Raw genomic sequence first — 21,062 nt, forward strand, 5'->3', positions numbered from 1 at the left:
CAGGGTCCCTAAAGTCCAAAATCAGGAGACCAGGTAAGTTACACCGGGGGAGAGGGGAAGGAGGCAGGGAGAGACAGACAGACGCAGGCAGCGTGACAGTCGGCGACTGACGTGGTCACAGTCTGGGGCGTGAGGGCTGGTTGGTGGCGCGGTGCAGGGGCTCCCGGCACCGCAGTTCTGACCTGTAGCACAGCCCCGTTACTCCAGTCGCGGGCCTCTCCTGAGCGGAACGCCAACTTACGCCGGGGTTTTATGACCTACACAAACGGGGGGGAGGGGGGGGTTGAAACCGAGGTCAGCACCATCCACAGGCCGGCCTAGGGTGACCTAGAGTGACCAAAGGGCAGCAGCTGTGGCCGCATGAGGCCCAGTCCCCATGGGACAGGCTGTTTCCCGAGGGCAGCACAGCCACCCACTACATAGGGATCTTGAGAAGATGTATTTATTAGTGAATTACAAATGACTTCCAAGGACACAAAAAGTTGCCAACGGGGTGCTTTGGGTCTATAAGGGGTGGGAAAGCAAAGCATTAAAAAAAAAAAGCAGCCAAAAAACTTGATTTCAAACTTGCTTCTCTCCTTAATTTAGCTAGAACATTTCTTCCAAATGCCCCTTTTGCATCTCAATGTGGCTTTCAGAAAAGTCGTTTTAGACAAGAAGTACTTGTCAGCTGGAACACTGCAAGTGAAAGCTACAAAATCTAAAGAAACTGCAAATTAGTATTTTCACCACCAAAGGCCACCATTAAATGCAATTTAGACACACAGTTAACAACCAGGCAGATGACTGCCCAGTGTGAGACAGAATGTCGGAACATCTTGCTTGCTAGCAACAACTCCCAGCCAAGGGAACAAGGCTCCTCTCCTAGAGGCAAGGCCGCCCAGCCCATGATCCCAGGCCTCAGGGCTGCAGCTCTGGCTCCCTAAGGACTCTCACCTGCTTTAGTGCGGGGTGTGGGGCAGTGGCAGGCTCAGCCTTGGCCTGTGCGGGGGCGGCACCCTGCTGTAGGAGGCGCTGCTCGATCTCCTGCTCCTGCTGCAGCGCCTTCACAAAGGCAGCCTTCAGCCGGCTCGTGTGCTCTACCTTGAGTGCCTTCTTCTGGTTGGATGCCATGCAGTTCTCACACATAATGGCACCACCTTTCTCCTCCCGCCAGCGGCACGTGAAGTCCGTCTTGCACTGCGCACACATGTAGGGCTCCCGGGACAGAACAACAGCGGCTGACATCCTGCCTGCTGCAGGGAGAGACAGGTGGGTTCACGTCAGAGGAACAGGATGCCAGAGTCAGAGCCCCTACCATCCCAGGGCAGAATGAGGACACATGACAGATCGAGAGCAGTGCCCTGGGCTGCATGGCCCAGCTGGCATCAGGAACCAAAATCCCAAGTCGACAATGTCTGTTTGGCACACACATACCGGGTGCTGTGTGTGGACGCTAGGCCAGCCCTGGGGAAGGTTTGCCAATAGAAGGGAATTTGAGAAGCTTTGGAAAATGCCATGGACCAGGTACACTGGGTACCAATTCTCAAGAACATCAATGCTCTCAGATTGGCTCCTCCCAGTTGCCTTTCCCACCCTCAGTGCAACATTAAATTTCAAGGATGGAGGTTTTTCCAACCCTCCCACACCTCATCAGTGAAAAGGAAATGGTAACCCCCTCCAGGTCCCACCTTGCTGTGATGGGCAAGTCAAATAAGGACCAATCATCCAGCAAGTACTCATGCTGACAAGTATCCTACCCAGTGTCTTGTGCATATACAAAGGTGTTCAATTCTCACAATAACCTCCTAACAGGGCACCCTAGTCCACTAAAGGTTTTTCTGAGGAGAAAACCGAGGCTGAGGAGATGAAGTGACTTGCAGAGTCACACACCAGTCAGCAGCAGGGCCAGGACTCATACCTGCTGCCCAGCTGAGAGCACACAACTGCTCTGGGTCCTTGGCCCCCTTTTCTGAGATGGGAACGTGGCATCCCCTCGGTTGGCCATAGGAAGGGTGACTGGGGAAAGCCAGGTAAAGTGCATGCTCAGGCATGGAATCAAAATTATTTTTGCCATCCAAAGGGAAGGGGTACTTTTGGCATTTTACAACTATCTTTTTGTGTCTAGTACTCAAGGGCTTAACTTCCTTTTAACATCAGAGACCATGCTGCTGAGAGACCCTTGGCCTGCCCAAACTGCCCCAAATGCTGAGGGGCTGTGCAGGATCAGACTGGGGAAGCCCCTCACCCCACAGAGCAGATGAGATGTCACCAGATCCAGCCACCCAGGGTCTACTTCAGGCCCCCAGCCCCAGGCCCTCACCTGCAGCTAACATGCTCTGGTGAAAAGAGCACATCCCCTTCCAAACATCCAAGCCTGGAGGACAAGGTACCTTCTCCTAGGCAGCTGTGGTGGGCATGAATGGCACCAGAGTGGAGACGCCGGTATGAGGCTGCACACAGCCAACCAGACAGAGGCTCTGTGAGGTATCAGGAGACACCTCAAATAGGGCTCAGAGCTTCCTCCCACACTTAGGACCAGTTTGGGGCAATACGAGAGGGATACTGAATCCTGATGAGAGAACAGGTAGAGAAAAGGCTGATCTGGGAGAGGAGGTCCCCAGGGCAGATGGCTGCAGATGGACGGGCATTGTGTCCTGACTTGGGTCTCCCACCCACCCATCCTGCACTGGCCTCGCAGCAGCTCTTTTGCCAATAACACTCCATCATAAAGACATCAAAGGGATCCAAACACATCCAAGCCATATGACAGCTCATACCTTTCCCTGCTGAGCCTGGCTCTGGGGCCCCTTGACAAGTAGAGTCTACCACCCCCATTTTACAGAAGCCAATGTTGGTTGGGCCTTTGTGGTCTCCTACTCTCAACCTGACTCATGGTCAATCCTTGATATGGCCCTGTGGTTGGGGACTGTTTTAAGAGCAATGGGGTTGGGTAGGTGGGTGGGGTGTAGTAAGGAGGCTACAAGTAAATCTGAGGTGGCCGGCTGGGTGTTCTCTGCCCTGGGTCTGGTCCTGCCTACATATGGAGGGCTCTGCCTCTCAAAGGCACTGAATACAACACCTGAGGAGGAAATTCTCTGATATGCTGACTAATGAGGGAGAAGAAAGCACTCCCACCAACACCCTGACAGCAAGCAGGCACTACGGGGGTCACAGCTCCCTGTTATACACACCTGCCTCCCTCCCTCTCTGCAGAAGCAAGCAGGCAGAAGGTGCTTTTCCTCTGTACGGGCCCCAATTACGGTCGCCCCAGAGTCTTTGCCCTGGGAGCAGTCGGCATGTACTAAGGGACAATTCAAGGTATGTGGTCTAAAGCCTACTGAGCCCTCCCTTGCCCTGGACTGGTTATGGCTCCACCTTCTCCTCAGCTCTGAGCATTTGCTGAGATCACATAGGGAGAGGATTCAGGCTGGCTGCCCAAATAAAGTCACCACAAATCAATCTCAGAACAAGAACATCTTCACATCAGCATCTGGTAGAGGCCTCCCAAGGGCCAATATCTGGTTTCCCACCTCCATTTCCAGTGTTACTTTTGATCACTAACTGATATATGCCCTTTTATCCCTAAAACCTAACATGCAAGTGGTGCTTTCCAAACTGTTTCCAAGGAGGATGTTCAAGGGAATCTGGCCCAGACATAGGTGTCCCTCTCCCACCTTGGGGGCTCAGAGCACTCAAGGCTCTGGAAAGTTCTAGCCTGAGAGCCCTATCTGGAAGCAAAGCCTGTCAACTTCCTGCAGACGTTTCTCCTCACCCTCTTCTGCCTGCCCCAATGTCACAGAGCTGTTGGGGAATGATTCTCACCCCCCTCAGACCATGTGTGCAGGGCCTCGGGCTTCCTCAGGGCCCAGCTCTCAGAGGCAGCCTCAACAAGAGAAGAAAGGTGACTGTCATGTGTTTAAGAAGTTATCTAAGGTGACAAATGGTGGCTTCATTTATTGTGGTGAACACTGATTAATGCATAAAACTATTAAATCACTATAATGTACCCTGAAACTAATGTAACATTGTATGTCAACTATACTTCAAAAATAAGTATTTTTAAAAATGCAAGAACTAAAACAAGCAAAAAAGTAATCTAAGCCTCGCAGCAAGCAGAACTGATATTCTAACACGTGCTGTGCATTCAAAACAACCTACGTAAGAGAAACTTCAGTGGCAAGAGATGAAAATGGCCCCAAAGCCCACTCACCTTGCGTCTCCAGCAGGTTCTGCACCACTTCCTCCAGGCCGACCAAGTAGATGAATTCGTTATTGGCAGCGCTGGGCAGGAAGTTCATCTCTGGGGCAGGGGGCTTGGGAGGGGGGATTTCAAGCAGCGTCTTCTCTAGCTGTTTGCGCAGCGCAAGCTTGGCAGCTGCCTGACGACTGGCTGGAGAATCCGCAGAGGTGACCACAGAGGCCACGCTGGTGGGGGTGGAGTTCGCCTGAGCAGAGGTGACTGTTGTCCCTTTCAGCGATGCTGGGGAAGGCTTTTGGGAGATAACAACCTGGTCAGTGTGCTGGGGGTGCCTGACCCCTCTTTAAGACAATAACTCTGAGCTTCCTGACATCAGCAAGCAACAGGCAAAGCAGCGTTAAACTCATCACTCTATGAGATTGACCAATCCTGTAAACATACTTGAGGTTTAGCTGATATCCAATAAACTACATGCATTTAAAGTCTGTAATTTGCTGTGTTTTGCCATGAGGACACCCATGAAACCAAAACCACGACTAGGGCAGTGGGCACCCCCACTCAGGCAACACAGTCACTGTCCTGTCACTATGGCCTAGCAGCCCTCCTCCCAGCACAGGGCTAGGTGACCTCCTTCATTACAGCAGTACGGCAGTGGATCACTAGAACACTGGTGGCATTTCCTTCATGAGCATCTTTGTGTGTGCTTATCTGGAGACTAATGTTTTACTCAGCTCATGTATCCTCATTGGGGTTTCAGGGGAGACCGGCTTCTGGACCAATCCCTGCCCCTTCCCCCTCTTGATCTTTGGTGCTCCTGCACTACTTTTCTTGCCTTCATCTGGATCCCAGTGGCCAATGCTCCGTTTTCTCCTTGCTCTAGTTCACCCAGCCCCCAACCTTGTCGAGCGCTTTCCTCAAAACTCTGAGTTGACCTCATTAGTGCCCTTCTGGAAATCTAAGGAAAGCAGCATACACCACCCCCAGGAAAATAGACATACCCAACAACTTGCACACAACACATCACAGGACCCAGGGAGCCTACGATGCTATCCCAGGACCACTCTCACAGAGTTGAGCAAGCCTCCCAACAGAGAGGAAGCCAGCCATCATAGCACACTGGCCTGGCCTGACTTCAGAGAAGGCAGGGATGCTGCCCAGAGCTCTGTTGGCCGGGGTCTTATTTGAGGGAGGCAGACAAAGATGCACCACACCATAGGAGGAAGAGAAGCTAACACACCCATCAGCAAAAGCCGCTGTAGACCCAGTAATTTATCTGTCAATAAAGCTCTTGCTTCCAGCCTGCCCACCCACCCTGATCCCATCTTCTTGGCTCTGCTGGGTGGAAACAGACCCACCCCATCTCAGAGGCTCTGTACAAGAGGTGAAGGGACTCACGGCTAAGAATAGATGTGCCGGTGCTGTGAGGACATTTGTAGACATGCTCCCCTCATGTGCTCATGCTGACAGGGAGGAGGGTGGGGAAGTCTATGGTGCCCCGCATCTATCTCCAGGCCTATCAGATTCTTCACCTGGCCTCATCCATCCCCCAAAACATGCTGAGTCCCACACGCAACCTGAATCTTCCCCCCACCATTCAGCTCTGCACCTCTCCCCCTCTCAATAGCTACCCACCTCTGCTAGACCACAGTTCTGAACACAGGACTCCTGCTCGTGACTTTCATACTGTGACAGGTCCCAAGGAGCTCTAGTCTAAACCTCCATGGGGTATACAAGGCCTTGCCTGGTTCTGAGTGGGCAGGCCACACCATACCACTTCAGTGACAAGACTATGCCCCAGGACTGTGGGCCCTTGATGTGTTGGGTCTGTAGGGCATGTGCCCCACCCTGACTCAGCACAGCCCTCACCTGTGGGATGTTGACGAGCAGACTGGTGTTGGGGACATTGGCGACACGGATGAGGCCCTGCTGGATGATCCTCTGTCCCTGAATTTGCACACTGGGCACAGAGGCCCGAGGGGCCAGGAGGAGCGGTGGCGGCCCCGTGCTGGAATGTTGTCTGATGTTGTGGATTTGCTGTGGGGTGGGATAGGGAATAAGATGGTAAGAGGGACGATGGAGGGAGGGAAGATTTGGGCCCCAGAGCCCCCAACCTGATGACTGGGAAGGGTTGTTCTTGTGAGGTGGTTGGTTGTTTGGAGCTGCTTGGACACTCTTGCATCCTAAAAGCACGCCCTGCTCACCTGAGCCCCCCTGACGAGTGGGGGCATGACGACCTGTGAGCTCGCCTGTGGCCCCAGCTTGGAGGACACCTGCTGTCCGCCGCGGACCAGGGGTGGTGGGATGACACTGCCAGGCATTCTTGTCGAAGAGGTCTGTCAACGGCACCGAACCCCAGGTTTTACATGGCTTTTTTTTTTTTTTTAAACAAACAGGTTTGCTGTTTTGTAAAAGTACACACTTGTTTTAAAAGGCAGGGGGGAAGCACTAAAATGTCTATTCTAGGCACAAGAAAACAAGGAACATGGACTCTGACAAGAGCTGTGCAGACTGGGCTCACTCAAAAGTGAATTGCACCAACAAGGTAGCATATTTTCACACACAGCAGGTGTCCAGCCAACCCAGGCTGGGTGTCACTTGCATGCTGGTCTGAGCTGGGGGCTCAGGCCTGTTTGAGGGAAGGTGGGCCCCTGTCTAGACCTGGATCTCATGTCTGAGAGTAGGAGCTCTACCCATCTCATCCTATGGACAGAGGAGGTCCTGCTGCATCCCACAACCACCCTTGGGAGTGTCAAAATGAAAGGAGCCTGCTCTGCCTAAATCTTGGTTCTTCTCCAGTTTTGCTAGGAGTCGTCCTAGCAGTGACTATTCATGATGTCAACAGTGGCCTAAGTTTGGGCCTCACTCAAATCTAATCAGAAGGAATGGGCAGCCTTTCACAGGAACTGGATCAGGACTGCCCAGGATCACAGAGGGAACACTGACCTGAAGGGATGGCTTGCCAGAAGGAATGTTCTGGGTGCCCCGCACAAGCGGGGGAGGGGTGGTCACGGCACTCCCAGCAGAGCCTGTGGGCTGCAAGAGAGCAGGACATGTGAGAGATGAGGGAGTCGTCAGTCCTGCTCCCCTCACACATAATCCAGACAGAGGAAAATTGGTTTTCTTCCTCTTCCAAAAGCATCAGTCTCTCAAAGGTTCTGCTTCCAGTCTGTTTACGTCTGTAGCAGGAACTGACATGTCTGAAATGGGCAGGGGAGAGATGTTCCAGCCCCCCTCACCCCTGGGGACGCTTGGCATCTTTTGTGGTTCAAGAGCAGGTTCTGCCTTCCTGGGGATATAAGGGCTGGCAGTGGTGACTGAGCCAAAGGGCCCCAGGCCTGGATAGACTAATCCCAACCTCGGTGAGAAAACACTGAGTCCAGGCACTTCTTAAAGTAACATATTCCACTAGAGAAGGGACAGTGACAGACTTGGTTCACTTCATCGAGTCTTAAACAGCTGACAAGAAAACAAGTAATAAGCAGGGCTCTGTCCACTGGGAGATTAACAGATGTCAGGCCATGTCCACTAATTGACTATGTGCAAGTGGGAGCTCAACCAAAGCCTTAAGTCAGACCAATGAGTATCCTCCTGTCCTGTTCCCTTAAGAAGACATATGTTCCACATACTGTCAGCTCATAATGCCCAAGACACATTTACTTTTTAGCTTACTGATAAAGTGGTTGAAGTAAATAGAAGGGTAGCTTAAAAAAACCCAAGAATACAAACTTGACCTTGGCCTACACAGTAAGCTGCATTAAGAAGCAGCATAAGGATGGGGAACCTGGGTGGCTCAGTCAGTTAAACGTCCGACTTCAGCTCGGGTCATGATCTCCCAAGTTTGTGAGTTCAAGCCCCATGTCGGGCTCTGTGCTGACAGCTCAGAAACTGGAGCCTGCTTCCAATTCTGTGTCTCCGTCTCTCTCTGCCCCTCCCTGACTCACGCTGTATCTCTCTCTGCTTCAAAAATTAATAAACATTAAAAAAAATTTTTTTAAGAGGCAGCATAAGGAGCCTCAGACCCCAGGGGAGATAGCAAGAGCAGAAGCCCTAGGACCGAAACTCTGGGGCCTGGGCAGCACTTGGCATGCCCCTGTAGCATTAGGGAATCTGTCCACAAAACCATGGTAGCCACTGATGCCCAGCATGGCCATCCACAGGGCAGAAGGCCTCTCTGTAAATGGGCTTGTGACAGTTCTCAATCCAGAAATGTTCTTCTAACAGCTTCAAAGACATCTGTTTTCTTAAGGCTTATAATCTATAAGGAGTAAGTTTTACATACTCAGATTGAGAATATTCTAGACCAAAATGCACTCTAATATCCTTTTACTCTGACATCGTTTTCGCTAAATCCAAAATTCAAACTTGAGACTGCAAATTTCCACTTCAGATCTTGACCCTCACACCCCTGAGGAAACCTGTTCACCCATGACCAGCCGCTCCAGCTCCTGGTACTAAGGTGGGCCAAGGTAATGATTGTGAACTTCTGTCCCCTGTTCTAAATGGCTCTTGTTGGCCTTGAGGAGAGAACAGATGCACACACACCTTCTGGGTGGTGGTTTCCTTTTGTATTTGACTCTGCCGCAACTTTTTTAATAAAACAAGTTTTGCTTCTTCTAATCTTAACTCTTCTTTCAGTTGCTTAATCATCCTTTCTCGTTCTTCAGGACTGCTTTTCTGTAAGGGCAAGAGAACAAGGGTTGAGGGGGAGGGCCACAGCCAGGGAGCATAAGCCCCATGTCACCAGGTCCGTTTCAGGGTGTTGTCAGGCAGGGTCATCCCCCAATACAGGGACAAGCTCACCATGAGGGCCTCAGTACTGGTCTCCTTCAAGGCCTCCTTCGTCAGCCCGTTCACCCTTGGGCTTGCGGGCTGCTCATTGTCGGAGAGCACGATCACATCAGGAGAGGGGGCTCTCCTCTCAGACTTCATGTCACTGTGAAGCAGGGATAGCAGGTTGTTACCAGATTGCCTGGACACTGCCAGACACCGTTCCCCAGAGCCCAGAACCTATACACCACAGATGCACAAATTTAGTCACAGCATAGAGGTGGAGAGCATGGCTGTCCTGCTCACCTTCCCAAGTCTCTTCTCCTTGGGTGTCCTCCCTACCGTACACCCAAATTGACTTCTCTCACTGCACTCACCATAAGGCACCCAAGCCCACAGCTAGGCCTCTAGCTAGGACCATTCTTGGTTGCCCACCTCTGTGTACCCAGAGCCAAGGACAAGCTGGTGTGTTCAAGGGTGATACGGCCATTTTGGAAAACACCAAAGCTTCCTTCTCTACCATGTGGTTCAGTGTTGGATAAAAACACTCAGCCCTTGATCCTGGGGCTGAGGCAGGGTCTTGGCCTATTGTTGGGGCTCCTGTGTGTTGGTGTGACAGTGTCTAAGCCTCTACTGTGTCGCAGAGTCCACACACAAGGTCCCAGAGACAGTGCTTGCCCCCCACCAAGCATCTCCGTTTTGGCCAAATGTGAACTTTCCCTTAAAACCTGGCCTCCACTTGTGATGAAAAGGATCTGATCCTTCCTTTCGTCAGTGGGAAAACCAGTGGAGGACCAAACACACCCACTAGGTGGCACTGTGACCCAGAGAACAAACTGATGAAGTTAATTGGGAAGAAGAGCTCTAAGTTGTCCCACTCCTCCTACCAGACCCCCAAGGAGAGACAGAGTTATAGAAGGAGAATTAGTACTTTAATAGCCCAATGAGCTGCCTTTTTCATTCCTGGAATGAGCTGTCTTTAGGGATGGACGGGCTCAGAGGACCAAATCCCGAGGGTTCATGTCTACCTCTGGACCCTTATCCCCATCCCCTAGAGTTCTCCCCCTGTTCCTCCTAAAGGGTCACATGGTGGTTACACCTCAATACTCCTAACCTTGATCGGATTTAACCAGTGTAGCTGTTGACTGAACTCTCACAAGAGATCAGGGGAGTGGACTAAAAGGTGCTATTTCAAGGTATACAGTCTCCTCATTGGGGTTATCAACCCACACTCTCAAGTCCAGAAACTGGTTGGCTGTTTATAAAGTAACTCAGAACATCACACTGGACCTCACCAAACCAAAGACCAATGCAATTTGGGAACCACCACTCATCTGTGTGTCTGCGGACTCCCCAATCTGCCCAAGATCAACTCTCAAGGTGACCTCGGGACTCCAATTCCATTTTTCTCTGGATGCATCCACAGATATTGAGGGGCAGTGCAAGGCCCTAGCATAGGAGCTGTGGCCACTGGTCCCAGCTCAGGTGGGCTCCCAGGTGCCTTTGTGCAGACAGAGCAGCAACCCAGACAGAACCATGTTTAGAGTTGCAGACTGCAGGCACTTCTTCCAGAGCAAGAGTGCACAGAGATCATGGCAATCACTTTTTATCATCTTATTGGGGGCATGCAGTTTTCTAAAGGTGAGAGGTCCAATAAAACTCAAATTTGCCTAAGGGAAGAGGGAGGGTGAGGGACCAAGACCATCTGGAGGCTGAAGCTCCCTGAGATGGCCACTCTGACCACAGCACTCCCAGGTCTCATATTGGCCTGAGACTAATCAATAACTCACCCAAGAGATGACGTCACCCCACCCCCATCAATGATCACTCAGCATCCCAGCAGCCAGCAGGGAGTGAACTTCCTGTATGCTAATCATCCACCAAAAAGTCATGTGACAAAGGCATTTCCCTCCTTGGTCATGTGACCCTTTTAGCTGTGCCTTCCAACATGAAAACCATGGCAACAGCCAGTTCTAACCGGTTCGTGACACGCAGCCTTCATTTTGAGAAGTGAGGTAGGGTTCAGGTGCTGTCAGAAAATGGAGGCAACCCAGCTCACCCCGGGGCTGCCCAGCTGCAGGAACTTCATATGTGGCACCAGCCCACAGGGAGCTGTTGGTGTATTACAGGGATCAGGGTTACCTCTTCCAAACACAGAGAGGCCACCAGCCCCTCTAGTTTCCAACATGGAAAACTTTGCTGAACTCAATTTTTAAAGTAAAGGTGTTTCAAAAGTCTCAGTACTTTATCAGAGTGTGCTTTTAATTCAGGAAAAAGAACACCCCTTTGACACAGGCTGAAAATTACTATGGACATTCTTTAAAAAAAAAAAGTTGTTTTAAATTACAAAAACATTTAGGCAGAAGAACAAAAGCAGAGGAAATCTAGCCCAACATTGCCAGGGAAATGGCATTGTGGCCAGGTACGCTGTTCTACTGCTTTTAGTCCATGGTAGCCGCCTGAGCACAAAATTTATTTGGGAGCCATATGATTTCTGGGCAAATCTAATAAGCCCATTCTGCCCATCTTGGGAGTCATGATCAAAAGAGATTTTATGTGACCTATGAAAATCCCTGGAAGCAGACCAGGCTATTATCAGCAAAAACAGTCTCACCACCTTCTCATCTATATGTCAGCCCTGGCTAAAGAAACGCAAAAGTTCTGTTACTTACTTGAATCTTCCATCAAGTTTCCTAGAGAGAGGCAAGGATTATAATCTTTTTTTTTTTTTTAATTTTTTTTTCAACTTTTATTTATTTTTGGGACAGAGAGAGACAGAGCATGAACGGGGGAGGGGCAGAGAGAGAGGGAGACACAGAATCGGAAACAGGCTCCAGGCTCTGAGCCATCAGCCCAGAGCCTGACGCGGGGCTCGAACCCACGGACTGCGAGATCGTGACCTGGCTGAAGTCGGACGCTTAACCGACTGCGCCACCCAGGCGCCCCCAAGGATTATAATCTTATCTCAAGACAGATCCCATGTCCTCAGCACCAGGGTACCATCCCAGTAGTCAGTACAAGGTTAATATTTAGTGTCCCCCTTAGCCTGTGCCAGGGGAAGCAGTCTCATCAAGAGAACACAGAAACTGTGCTTGGCAGCTCTGACCTTTGTTATTCTCTGAACAGGCATGCCTGATGTAGGGTCTGACTGTGGGAAAGGGGACACTTCATTCATTCATCCACTCATATTTACTGAAAACCCACCTAAGAAAGCAGATGCTATGCCAAGCAATGAGGATAAATCCCCGGATAAAAGGTAGTTTTATCCTCAGGATCCACCAGGAGGAACAGAACCCCCAGGAGGAGGAAGGGCAAGCAGGGTCCAAGAAATGGACAACCACTTGCCTAGGCTCACTGAACAGCAGGGACAGCTTCACTGGAGCTCAAAGAAATACAGTATCTTGTTACCCCAAAGACCTGCTCCATCACAGCCTACATTTCACAAGATCCCCAAGATTCTTGCACACACTAGAGAAGCTGGGGAGGACTGTAAACAAAACAAGGCCTCAGGACAACAAACTCCTCCTCAGTGCCCACTTGAAGAGACAGGTATAGTCAGCTACAACCATTCCCTACCAGAACTCTCCCCTACTCTCCTCATCTTTTGGGCCTGGCTAGGTGGGGAAAGGCAGGTAACTATTAGCTGTGTTTAAGAGCTGGGTAGGGGGCTTTGCTAGACCTAGCACCAGCCTCACTCACTCTTGCAAATATTCACTTTGGCTCCACCTGACCCTCCTTCAGTTGTGTTCCTCCACTGGAGCCCATTCACACCTCCCAGGCCAAACCTATCCACTGCCTTTTCCAGCTCCCAGCCCCTATAAACCCCAGCTCCTACTCACAGATACATGGTGCTGTGGGTTCTTCCTGCCTTCACGATCAGTCCCTTCATGGAATGTCCCTCCACCAAACTCCTGAGGCCCCCTTGTGAGCCTCAATGCACACTTCAACACACATTTCAAACCATGTACCCTCCGAAAGGTCCCTGGCTGGCCCAATCCTCCAACATGCCAGCCCTGGGAGCATGATCAGCACTCCCCTAGTCCACTCATGCATGCCTGGGGAAGCCTTAGCTATGCTTGGTACTATTCATCCTGGGGGCGGAGCCCAGGACAGAATTCTGGGGTTCCACTGAAAGGCAGCACAGGCCTGAGCAGAGGCTTCCTTGCTGGTAGCCAGCTTACTCACCCTCACTCCAGCAAATTAGTCCAAGGAAAGTGACTTCACCTTTCTACTAGGTCAACTCACCATCCTACAGCCTCCCAGGGTGACAATGTTACTGTCTGACAAGCAGGTTCCCCCACTGCTAGCTGGGACTGGAAGCCATCATAGGCACAGTAGCCATGGCCCCCCAGCCCCACTTGGAGCCTGTCTCCATGAGGCCGAGGCACTTCAGCTCCCAATGAGGACCAAGATATTCCCAGGGTGACCCAACACGCAAAGGGCAAGAGTGAGGGAGGGGTCCAGCCCTGATGTGACACCATGGCCCCAGCAAAGGGGGTGATGCCCCCTACCTCCACAGAGCCAGAGGGGCAGGAACCTCTCTCTCTAGTGCCACACTGGCTGGGAGTTGGGGACAGGCAACAGGGCCTCCTCCAAAGCCTGTGGCTGCACTCATGAAAGCTCACCATAAATAGGCACTATGAACCAAGCCTGCACACTGGGGACTTCCCCCACAAAGCCACCCGAGTTTCACTTGGTTCTACCTCTTGTAAGTGAAGACCCGGGGCAGGACATTTCCCTCCCTGTGCCTCCTAAAAGGACCAGGACAGGAATTCCTGCTCTGCTGACCCTCAGGATTGCTGGTGAGGTGAGATCTCGTTGCCGAGGCTCGGACACCCTATGAACCCATCAGGGAGGTTCAGGCTCCAATCTTTCCTAAACAGTAAGGAGCTGCTTGCCATGAATGCAAGCTTGGCACACAGCAGACAACTAGCCATTGAGGGTTAACACTCAAATATTCTCAAACCCAGAAAGGGCAGCAATGTGTCTGTTCTGTGAACTGCTCTGTCACAGCAGCTGGTGCAGGGCCTGGCACAGTAGGTGCTTAGGCAACGCGGCTGGTGGGCATGCCCACCTTACTCTTCCTTAGCACCTGGTTCCAGGATGAAGTCTGTGAGCTCATGAGGAATCCAGTGATGCCTGTAGACTGACTGATGTGGGCGGCTCTTTCCACATGCACAGATGCCACGTTGCTAAAGGATGTGCAAATTCACTTAAAAGGATTTCTGAATTCTGTGTCATTATGTCTTTTCAAGCAATAGGTCTTGGAAGTCCAACTCCTAACTTGTGAGTCAGGACTTTGGTGACTGTTAAGAAGGAGCCTTACTACTCACAGTCAACAAAACCATGTATACAGAAGACCACACCTCTCCATGCTCACACACCCTTCCAGTCCTATCTCTAGGATCTGGGCTGGTTTTGTGGCTCACTCTCTGACCTACAGGAATGCAGAGGAAACAATGCTACAAGCTTTTGTGGCAAGGACACAGAAGCCTTGCAGTTTCCGCTTAGCCCCTCAGAATGCATGCTCCAGTAGGATCTGACCGTACTGAGGATGCCAACCTAGCTGTATGGATGGAGGGTCAACAGACACACAGAGATGGGCCCAGCTATCCTAATGAGTGACAATGCCACTGGGGACATCCAGTCTGGTTGACACAGGACTGCAAGGAGGAGAGCCCAAGAAGCAGTACCTAGCTAGAACCAACCAACAAGCAGACATGACAAGACAATGCTACACTAACGCATCTATACCTTAAACAATTAAGCTAACGGGGCTGATAGCCCAGCTCTGCCCTCCCCAGGGAACCAGCCCACACCATTATAACTCCATATTCTTTCTCAGACTGTCCCCAACAAGGAGACCCATTCTAGAAATTACCCTGGGACAAAGCAGGGAGAAAGAAGGTGGAAAAGAAAAGGTTTACCTAAGCAGTCACCCCTGCTGAACCCAAAAGTTGGGGGCGGGGGGCAGTTCTCTGAACATGGAAGACCATGGCAGATGCAGACTTGAGATGATATGGAAGCACAGCTCCAGAAAGACCTAAGACACCAGAGTGGCTCAAAAAAGGAAATCAACAGAGTGTCCCATAGGAGAGGAGAGGGCCATCTGTGGGTCTGGGAGCCACCATAGCTTAAGCACTGCATTGAGTGGTGTGAATCAAAGCCAGAAAGCAATTCCACATGCTTAATCTAATGAGTATCCCCTTTCCAGAAACACTTCTAGAAAAATCCTACAAGAGAAAGATGGTTACCACAAGTTCCCAGGTTAGTCTTACCACCTCAAAACATTTCACTGGCAGATCCTGCACATGCCTCTGGGATCTTTCATGGCCATCTGGACATGGGACTGCTCATTAGGACCCCACAACACCCCACCCTGCTTTCCCAAGGGGCACAGTTCACTAAGGGACACTTGATGCGATTAAAGAGGGAACTCTGTTGCACACAGATACGGGCTGTGCCCCAAAGCTAAGGACTTGCCTGCCCAAGGGATGGTAGGCGCTGACGGGTGCCTGGTCCCCTCCCTAGACCCTCAGGGCCCTGGAGCCCACCTGCTTCCTGCCTGCCCTGGCCCCTCTTCAACTCCCTGGACTCCCTTTTTGGCATCCATTACCATTTCTTCCAGCCCTGTAACTTGACACTCTGTTGGCTGGGATGTCAAGAGAAAAGCCCAGAGTCTGCTTTATAGGGGCTGGGAAGTCAGAACATATTTTGCTTCTTGGCCACAGAGGCCATGGAGGTGAGCAGCTGGGGATGAGAGTTTTGAAATCCAGCCATCATTCTTCCTGGAGATTTCAGGTCCAGTTATCACTCTGGGAATCCATTATGGTGCACCCTGCAACAGCTACAGCTGAGCATCTTAGGAGAAAGAGAAGGAGCTCCTGGAATCGGGCTCTGGCCCTGCAAGCCCAACCCCCCTCCAGGACCCCCAGCACAGAGGAGAGCAGTCCCAAGGTGCATGGCCAGAGCAGAGGAGTGTTGTGCTGTTATGTTAGCAAGGCCAGGAAGCATTCAGCCTGTCCTGCTGGGGGGCTCCCTCTAGGAACATACGAGCCCCTGAAGTCACAGCCTGGCCAGAAAGGCCCAGATGACTTCACTATAACTGGAGTTAGCAATAGGGGCCAGTTTTAGGGGCGTGGAGAGTCACTAAGGGCTATACACACAGGGCAAGGATGGGTTAAAGAAAGCACTCCTTGGGGAGAGAAGCTAATAGTGGCTCCACATAAAGACCCCAACACCAAATGGCAATGGGGCAGCCTGGAGGGTTGGCATCCACCCAAGGAGGTCACTGCAGCCTAACTCTGCCAGCAGCCACATGTCTAGCCAGGATCTGACACCACTAGAAGTCTAAATCCAATTCAGTATGCTCTGCTCAGAAATTTGGGAAGGGGCACTTCTTACAAATGACCACAGTCATAGAACTGAAAGGCTGACCTATGTTAGGTTTGGAAAATCACCCAGGACATTTGCTGACCCTCTACGATGGCCATCTCCGTGCCAACCACCAAGATGTAATCTTGTAATCTGTGTACTCCTCTCAACTGACTGTCACCCCATTCAGGCAAGTCTGAAAGGTGTGACTTCTTGAGGTCACACACCTATGGCGGCAGATAACCTGGGCCCCCCACTAGGCCCAGGTTTCTGTGGACCCTTGGTAATCCTGCCCAATTCTGGGACACCGAAGGCTGTGCATTGCACAGGGACTGAGGCCCCCACCACGGATCAGAACAGTTGCATGCCCGTGGCCTAAAGGGCTCAATGACACCCCAGAAAAAGAAGCAGTCACAGCATGGGAGAGGATGGGTTTCACATGACTGTTAACTCTGACACCTCTAACTCAGATTATCAAATATCATTTTTGGACTAGTTTAAAGAAGAAAATGTTTTTATTTATACTTAGGATCCTGGACAAGCCAGCAGCATCCACATGCCGAGTCTCTGAGGTGAGAAAGAGAGAACAGTGTGACAACATGGATGTGGCCCTCAGACTGACTGGGCTACAACTCTTGCCTGCCTAGGAAATGAGCCGGGGGGGGGGGGGGGGGGGGAGGTGGATGCAGCACTCAGGTATCCAGACTCCCCAAGGGCCCAGGGCCTGGGAGAATGAGGAAAAAGGAACGGGGGACCCTAGACGCCACAGCACCAACACTGGCGTTCCCTCCTTCCTCCAGTCACTGGACCCACATGCCAGACCAACCTTCCTCCAGGTACAAACACAAAGAGAACCTAGGAGCACTCTGCAGCATGGAGGGAATCCCTACATCACATAAACCTAAACACATCTCCTGGCATGCCAGCTCCTTCACCACCTCACAGCAAGAGAAAACTCACCTGTGTGCAGATGAAAACCACCCATGAGAAATAAACATTGCTTTCCAGCTTGGAGCAACTACAAATTTTTGTGATAAATGCAAAGTGCTTGCTTTTGCCTGAAAGTTTATTGCCCCCTTAAAAAATCTGTGTTTCAAACAGCTGGATCCTCCCCCACCTTTCCCTGGCAAATCTCAACTTGTTCTCTCAGCACAGCTCTGGTGCTTCCCACACCCCACCAGATCTGCTCCAGCTGCTGTAAGTGCAGCAGGACCATGGGAGGCTGGGCTTACCTCTGCAGCTATGGGGGCTCCACTCAATCACCAAACCTCAATGACCCTCAGTTCCTTCATCTGCAGAATGGGATTCTGTTGACCTCCAGGGAATGTTGTAAAATGTAAAAGGCACAAAAAGTGCACCTAGTCCACAAATGACAGCCCCACTTCTCCTCCCCATCCTTGCTGAACGTTGACGTGGACAGACAGAACAGCTCCCATCACCTTTGCAGCTATAATTTAGCTCTGAATTGACTCATCAGGTCACCTGCCTGCAGTCAGAAGTCCCTGGGAACAAGGTTCCACACTGAGGGCTTCTCTTCCTTCTACTGTCTGACTCCAGCAGGCCATTAACCACTGCTGCCTGAGATGTGAGCACACTGCTCTGGTGGATGTCCTGGTCTCTGCCCATGCCAGATGAACTATCCCCAGCCCACCTAAGCAACTCTGCATTGAACTGGGCTCTGCCAGGTCGTTTTCATTGTAACACTGAGACAACTGCCTTTTTCACCAAATTAGGACAGTAGAGCCAAATTGCCAGGATTCAGTGACACCATACTGTAGGCAAAGCCCTGAATGAAGTACAAGCTATTGACTTTATTTAACTTCAACCCTGGAGTATGTACCTTTTCAATTTTTTTTTTTTTTTTTTTTTTTTTGAGAGAGCATGAGTGAGTGAGAGGCAGAGGGAGGGAGAAGGGAGCGAGCGAGCACGGGGTGTGAAGCCCAGAGTGGGGCTTGAGCTCACCCGAAGTGGGACTTGAGCTCACCCCAGGTGGGGCTCAAACTCATGAACCGTGAGATCATGACCTGAGCCAAAGTCGGACACTTAATCGACCGAGCCACCCAGGTGCCCAAGTACATACCTTTTTAATACTCTGTGTCAAGATAAAGCACTCCTGCTGTGTACCAAATGACAGCAATCCAGAAGAAAAGCATGTGTATGAGCACTCACAATGCATGAAGGAAAGACTGACAGACACATTGTGGTTATTTAGACTTTTGAGTGTTTGGCAGACATTTCCCCCAAAATGGTTAAAGCAAAGCCTGTTTCTTCTAGGAAACAACCGACAGCATTTGTTGCCAATGATAAAAGTCCAAGCTTCCAACAAACAAAATGTAGAATTTTGGAAAATATGTGTTTGCTTCCATGAGCCCAAGAAGTCAGATATTAGCTAATCTGATTTTGTGATATTGAATAATGCAATGTATATTTCAAAGGTCTCTATAACTCTGTAAACTACTATTTTCTAATGTTTCATAGTATTACAAACTCAAACATGAGTAAAAGATCACTCAGGGGGAGAAGTCACAAATCACCGAGGCAGAAGAATCCCGAATAATTTGTGCAGCTGCTCTGCTCTTCGGGAGGTGTGTGTATGTGTGACTCTTCACCCCTCAGGTGTGAGCTGCACCTGGTGACTTCTTTCCAAGGAGTCCAACATAGAAAGAGAGAAGAGAGTAACTTTACAGTGGAGATACCTGACAGATGCCATGTCAACCAGGTGATTAAGGTCAACATCACAGTGAAAAGTCAAGATGATGGCATGTGCTGTAGAGACAATATGGTAAGAAGAGTACTGCACCTCTGTGGTCCTCTCCAAACCCATCAACCCAGGCCAACAATGAAAAAACACCAGACATATCACAACTAAAGGATTTCCCACAACACACCTGACCAGTCCTCTTCAAAACTGTTGAGGTCATCAAAAATAAGAAAGTCTGAGAAACTCTCAGCCCAGATGAGTCTAAGGAGACATGATGACCAAATCCAGGACACAATTAATAAATATTTTCAAATTTCCAACACAGCAAATGGCCAAGAGATATTTTTCACATAACCAAGATGGAAAGGGGGTTGCACCAATGCTTTCAGCAAGGCATTGCCAAGGTTTCCCATGGCAAGGGCTAGTGTGAGCAAAGGCTCCTGAGTGGAGTCCTCCTGACACATCATGGCCCATATGGCTGTCACTTGCTGCCAAAGTTGTGTTCTGAAAAGTGAGACACGCTAAAAATTTCACAGAACTCACCCAACAGATTCGCCATAATTTCCCTATAAAATCTATTCAATTATAAGCCAACAAAATTTGGCCCTGTTTATGGCCTTAAAAGCAGCAACTGTAGGAGCGCCTGGCTGGTTTAGTAGGTGGAGCATGCGATTCTTGGTCTTGGGATTATGAGTTCTAGACCCACACTGACTTTTGAGATTGCTCAAAAATAAAATCTTAAAAAAAAAAAAAAAAAAGGTGGGGGGTAGTGGTAACTGTACAGGCTCTGCAGTTAACCAATTCACCGTGAACTTGGCACCATCTAGGGCAGCCTAGACACCCTGCGTATGCAGATGGGGAGGCCAAGCCCAGACTTCCCTCGGAGGTCAGTCAGGTGCCCCAGGCTCCTAATGCCAGGACACTAGGGGTGGTGTCCATTCTCATACCCCATTCCCTTCCTACCTCCATTCTCCAGGTAAAGGCATTTCCCTCCCTCCCTCCTCCAGACATGTTTACCTCCACCATCACAATCAGGTGTCCCACAAGCTTCTGGGCTATACCCAGGCCCAGAGCACATCAACTCTCTCCCCTCCAGAAGGTGTGTCCCATGGCTCATCGTTCCCACCAGACAACCTGGCCCTGCTCCCACTGCCACTGTGGGCCTTCTCAGGCCCTCTCACCAAACCCAGTGCCTCCAAGGACTTGGAGCCCCTAAGCACCCTAATTTCTGGTGTGTGAGCTCCATAAAATGTGCTACCCAGACCACTCTTTCCCACACTGCCCACGGACACTGCAAGTCCTCTTGAAGGAGGGAACAGTGGATACCTGGACTTGTTCCCTTTAGAGAGTGTGGCTGTGTTAAAGTTGCTTCTGAATGCTATCAAGGTCCTGCACTAGGGAACTCTGCATGTCACCAGGTCTTAGTCCCACTAAGATCCAAATAAAGCTTTTCAATGTGGTTATTTACATCAGGACTATTTTTATGATTTAAGCTCTAAAAATAAGCAGTCTTATGGCTTGGGACCCAAGGAAAGGGATTAGTAACGTCTGGTATGTCTCCCCTCTCCACCCAACAGACACTCCCTACCTCCTCTCCCATCCCACCCCCAGGCAGGCCCCTCTCACCAACATCTAGGCTGCTTTGGCCACTTCAGTGTCTCTGAAGGCAACTGACCTTGCCTAGCCACTGTGTCACCACCTTTTTCCCACAGAGGTCTGTGACCATTCACCTGCCTTCCTTTCCCTCATTATTGGACAACTGTAAGTCCCAAGACGTCTTCCTATCAGCACTGTGACACACCTTACTAGACCACACTGGGAGCTTCCGAAGCTTAAGAACGACCAGCTTCACATCAGAGAAGACAATGAGCTTCACCAGGGTAGAGTGAATGGTCCCGGGCCACATGGGGATGTGAATGGAATGAAGCTGCTGGACGCCAATTCTTTTTCCACCACCTGCTACTCCCCTTGGGCTCACAAATTATAATTCACATGCTCATCTCTTTGACAGAAAGAAAACCACCCTGGAAATCTCTTACC

At 50.5% G+C, this 21,062-nt stretch overlaps 1 protein-coding gene across 8 annotated transcripts in view; it reads right to left on the reverse strand.

The window, feature by feature from the left end:
* Window positions 1-21,062, reverse strand: part of GATAD2A (GATA zinc finger domain containing 2A) — a 104,709-nt gene that overhangs the window by 6,242 nt on the left and 77,405 nt on the right. For 5 of the 8 annotated variants that reach the window (XM_086698484.1, XM_086698480.1, XM_086698483.1 and 2 more), the window contains exons 4-11: window positions 8,981-9,113; window positions 8,723-8,854; window positions 7,124-7,213; window positions 6,382-6,513; window positions 6,047-6,214; window positions 4,193-4,472; window positions 937-1,235; window positions 183-257 (exon numbers count right to left, since the gene is read on the reverse strand). In XM_086698484.1, coding sequence (XP_086554610.1) covers window positions 183-257; window positions 937-1,235; window positions 4,193-4,472; window positions 6,047-6,214; window positions 6,382-6,513; window positions 7,124-7,213; window positions 8,723-8,854; window positions 8,981-9,113 — 1,309 coding nt within the window. The remainder of the gene's footprint in view (window positions 1-182; window positions 258-936; window positions 1,236-4,192; window positions 4,473-6,046; window positions 6,215-6,381; window positions 6,514-7,123; window positions 7,214-8,722; window positions 8,855-8,980; window positions 9,114-21,062) is intronic. The other 3 variants (XM_086698482.1, XM_086698486.1, XM_086698485.1) reach the window with 3 other exon arrangements.

This window comes from Puma concolor, chromosome A2, assembly GCF_028749965.1.
Source record: "Puma concolor isolate L17-30 chromosome A2, mPumCon1.1.hap2, whole genome shotgun sequence".
NCBI classification, from domain to species: Eukaryota; Metazoa; Chordata; class Mammalia; order Carnivora; family Felidae; genus Puma; species Puma concolor.